General features: G+C 44.0%; 1 protein-coding gene across 1 annotated transcript; it reads left to right on the plus strand.

The window, feature by feature from the left end:
- The first annotated feature begins 2,641 nt into the window (after positions 1-2,641).
- LOC150037094 (uncharacterized) lies at positions 2,642-3,887 on the plus strand. The gene is made up of 4 exons (XM_090311874.1): positions 2,642-2,798; positions 2,887-3,024; positions 3,196-3,370; positions 3,593-3,887. The coding sequence occupies exons 1-4, from the start codon at positions 2,642-2,644 to the stop codon at positions 3,885-3,887; spliced, it is 765 nt and encodes a 254-aa protein (XP_090168000.1).
- The last annotated feature ends 652 nt before the right edge of the window (positions 3,888-4,539 follow it).

A 4,539-nucleotide genomic window follows, 5' to 3' on the forward strand; every position in this document is an offset into this window, starting at 1 on the left:
AAACAGGCAGAATTCTTGAACTTGAGGCAGAGAGTTATGTTAGTGGAGGAGTATGAGCAGGAATTTGATAAGCTATCTCGTTTTGCTCCTGAACTAGTAGCCATCGAGGTAGCGAGGACAGAGAGATTCATCCGGGGCCTGAAGAGCGGACTGCGAGGGAAAGTGCATGCCTTGGACCTCAAGACGTATGCTGCGGCACTATGGGCCACCATGAGGATTGATGACTCCCAAGTGGGAGAGGAATACAAGAGGTTGCTCGGGATTGGGACCTCCGCAAGTTAGAAAAGGAAGGCTGAGCCCAAGGCTCTTGAGTATCAGCAGAGGAACTAGAACACAGTGAATACTCCATGTCAATGGGGACAACAGGGTTCCCAGGTTGTGACTGGCAGGGAGGATAGGTTGATATGTATCACTTGTGGTAAGCGACACTGGGGACGTTGTCTAGCTGGCTCTGGGATCTATTTTCGATGTGACCAGAAGGGGCATATGTCAGATAGATGCCTGATGAGGAACGTGCCTGAACACAGGGGCCAACCCATAAGTTCGTTTCAGGGAGGCTCGAATCGTCAGCAACAGCAGGATAGGGTGTTTTCTACCACTCGACGTGAGGCCGAGAAGTCAGGCACAGTGGTGACAGGTACACTTCCATTTTGGGGTACCATGCTTTAGTTTTGTTTGACTATGGCTCTTCGCATTCATTTATATCTACTGTATTTGTGAGGCATGCCCTGTTAGACTCAGAACCTTTACCATTTACATTGTCCATTTCCACTCCATTAGAAGAGATCATGTTAGCTAAAGAAAAGATAAAACCATGTCAGATAGAGGTAGCCAATCACGCATTAGATGTAACCTTGATAATTTTAGATATGTGCGATTTTGATGTGATATTGGGCATGGATTGGTTAGTTGCTAATCATGCCAGCATAGATTGCTCCCATAAGGAGGTCATCTTTAACCCTTCTACCGGAGCCAGTTTTAAGTTTAAAGGTGTTGGGACCATAGTTCTACCCAAAGTGATTTCAGCATTGAAGACCAGTAGACTATTCGACCAAGGAGCCTGGGGTTTTATGGCCAGTGTGGTAGACACTAGAGAAACTGAAGTCACCTTGACTTCGGAGCCAGTAGTGAAGGATTTGACATTTTTCCATAGGATCTTCCTGGACTGCCCCCGCAGCAGGAGATAGATTTTTCTATTGAGTTGGAGCCAGGCACAACTCCTATTTCGAAGGCTCCATACAGGATGGACCCGATAGAGTTGAAGAAACTGAAGGTTTAATTGCAGAAGTTGTTGGACAAGGGTTTCATACGCCCTAGCGTGTCACCATGGGGTGCACCTGTTTTGTTTGTGTAAAAGAAGGATGGATAGTTACGTTTGTGTATTGATTACAGAAAGCGGAACAAGGTGACTGTCAAGAACAAGTATCCTCTTCCCAGGATTGATGATTTGTTTGACCAGTTGCAGGGAGCTACGGTATTCTCTAAGATTGATCTCTGGTCAGGATACCACCAGCTGAGAATAAAGGACAGTGACATACCCAAGACAGCTTTCCGTTTGAGGTATGAACATTATGAGTTCATAGTGATGTCGTCCGGTCTAACGAATGCACCAGCAGTGTTCATGGATTTGATGAATAGGTGTTCAAAGAATTCCTTGACACCTTTGTGATTGTTTTTATTGATGACATCTTGGTTTATTCCAAGATAGAGGCTGAGCATGAGGAGCATTTGTGGAAAGTTTTGGAGACGTTGAGGGCCAATAAGCTGTATGTTAAGTTTTCTAAATGTGAATTTTGGTTGAGACAGATGTCCTTTCTAGGATAGGTAGTATTGAAGAAAGGTGTCTCTATGGATCCTACAGAGATAGGCAATTACGAGTTGGGCTCGTCCAACCACAGTCAGTGAGGTGCTCAGTTTCTTAGGGTTAGCAGGCTACTATAGACAATTTGTAAAGGACTTCTCTCGCATAGCCGCCCCATTGACTCAGTTGACTAGGAAGGGAGCAGCATTTGTTTGGAATGAGGCTTGTGAAAACAGTTTCCAGGACCTCAAGCAGAAGTTGGTTCCAGCCTCAATTCTTATAGTACCGGATGGATAAGGTGGTTTTATCATTTACAGTGATGCGTCCAAGAATAGGTTAGGATGCGTATTGATACAGCAAGGAAGAGTAGTTGCTTACATTTCAGGTCAGCTAAAGAAACATGAACAGAATTACCCCACGCACGACTTGGAGTTAGCAGTAGTGGTTTTTGCTCTCAAGATCTGGTGGCATTACTTATATGGAGAAAAGATATAAATCTTCACTGACCACAAGAGTTTGAAGTACTTTTTCTCTCAGAAAGAGTTAAACATGAGGCAAAGAAAGTGGTTGGAGCTAGTGAAGGATTATGACTGTGAAATTTCGTACCACCTGAGAAAAGAAAATGTAGTGGCAGATGCTTTAAGTAGAAAAGTGGCTCATTCAGTAGCCCTCATTACCAGACAGACTCATTTGTGCAGGGAACTGGAAAAGGCAGAGATTGCAGTGGCTGTGGGAAAAGTCACGGCACAGTTAACACAGTTGTCGGTGCAACTGAGTCTAAGGCAGAAGATTATTGATGCGCAGTGAGACAACCCTTATCTGGCAGAGAGAGTTTGTAGGATGGAGTCAAGCCAGGATGGCGAATTCTCAGTTTCAGTGAAAGGTGGCATCCTTTATCAGGGGCATTTGTGCGTGCCAGCAGTTAATGATGTTAAAGATGAGAGTTGTCAGAGGCTCATAGTTCCTTATTTTCGATTCACCCCGGCAGCACCAAGATGTATCGGGACTTGAAACATTACTACTGGTGGAATGATATGAAAAGAGAGGTTGCAGAGTTCGTCAATAAGTGCTTGGTGTGCCAGCAGGTGAAAGCCCCGAGGCAAAAACCAGAAGGCTTGTTACAGCCATTGAGTGTACCATAATGGAAGTGGGAGCATGTATCTATGGACTTCATCGTGGGGTTACCTCGAACAGTCAAAGGTTTTACTGTGATATGGGTTATGGTAGATAGACTTACGAAGTTAGCACATTTCATATCTGGGAAGTCCACCTTTTCAGTGAATAAGTGGGCACAAATATACATGAAGAAGGTGGTAAGATTGCATGGAGTGCCTGTGTCCATCGTGTCGAACAAAGACCCTCGTTTCACGTCTAACTTCTAGAAAAGTCTTCAGGCAGCTTTGGGGACCCGGTTAGACTTCAGTACAGTTTTCCACCTTCAGCCTGTGCCATAGAGTTTTCAGGAAGCTGGGATGCTCACTTGCACTTAATGGAGTTTGCTTATAATAACAGCTACCAGTTCACTATTAGGATGTCACCATCTGAGACCCTATATGGGAAGAGTTGCAGGTTCCCTATGTGTTGGGATAAGGTAGGATAGAGGAAATTGTTAGGACCTGAATTAGTTTAGGCCATGAATGAGGCAATACAGAAGATTAGGGCTCGTATGCAAACAGCTCAGAGCAGACAGAAGAGCTATGCCGATGTAAGACGTAAGGACTTAGAATTTGAGACTGGTGTGAAATTGTTCTTAAAAGTGGCACCCATGAAAGGTATTTTGAGGTTTGACAGAAAGAAGAAGTTGAGTCCGAGATTCATTGGACCTTTCGAGGTCTTGGAGCAAGTTGGCCCCGTAGCTTACCATTTGGTACTGCCCCCAGCACTATCTTTAGTTTATAATGTCTTCCATGTTTCGATGCTGAGGAAGTATGTGACAGACCCGTCTCACATAGTTGACTTCGAGCCCTTACAGTTGAATGAAAACTTGAGCTACGAGGAGAAACCTATAGAGATCCTCGCTAGAGAGGTAAAGACATTGCACCGTCGGGAAATTTCATTTGTGAAGGTCCTATGGCAGAATCACTAGTTCAAGGAGGCTACCTGGGAGCGGGATGACGAGATGAAGGCCCAGTACCTGGAACTTTTTCAAGAATGAACTTTCGAGGACGAAAGTTCTTTGAGGAGGGAATAATATAACACCCCGTACATTTTTTTAGTAATAATGTAATTTCAGTAACTTTATTATTTGGAAATTCAATAATTGTTATTAGTTGGAGGGCATTTTTGGGATTTTGGAAGTTAAGTGTAGTGCGGAATTTAATTTTGGCGTTGAATTTATTCAATTTGGAAATTAATGGCAGGAATTAATTTCTTTTTGAGAAGGAAAGGAATTTAATAGTATAAAGTGGAATAAGGAAAGGAATAAAATATAATTCTACTTATTTTCTTTTTAGTTTTTATTATTATTATTATTATTTTTATAAAAATCAAACCTTCTTTGTCTTCTTCAACCTCACCGCACGAGCCCCCCTCCTCTTTTGAGAAAACCTAGTCGTTGACGCAACTCCTGACCACGCCGCCTCCAGCCACCGGTGTTCTACCCGACATTAGTTTGAGCCGTCTCTCCCGCCGTCGAGCCAGCCCCCTCCCGCTACGTCATTGCAGAAGCCCAGTCCCGCCCTCCGGATCCGCGCATCTACCACCCCTCTGTCGGAAACCCAGTCTTGTTCGCCCTTCAA

This window comes from Benincasa hispida, chromosome 3 (assembly GCF_027475165.1).
Source record: "Benincasa hispida cultivar pf3 chromosome 3, pf3_genome.v1.1, whole genome shotgun sequence".
Taxonomy (NCBI): domain Eukaryota; kingdom Viridiplantae; phylum Streptophyta; class Magnoliopsida; order Cucurbitales; family Cucurbitaceae; genus Benincasa; species Benincasa hispida.

What these genes read in the sequence shown, in the direction of transcription:
- LOC150037094 (XM_090311874.1), top strand. Translation starts at nt 2,642, where the DNA reads ATGGAGTCAAGCCAGGATGGCGAATTCTCAGTTTCAGTGAAAGGTGGC. An exon ending in CACCCCGGCAGCACCAAGAT is followed by an intron (nt 2,799 to 2,886) that starts GTATCGGGACTT and finishes GTGTGCCAGCAG; the next exon opens with GTGAAAGCCCCGAGGCAAAA. An exon ending in TTACTGTGATATGGGTTATG is followed by an intron (nt 3,025 to 3,195) that starts GTAGATAGACTT and finishes AAAAGTCTTCAG; the next exon opens with GCAGCTTTGGGGACCCGGTT.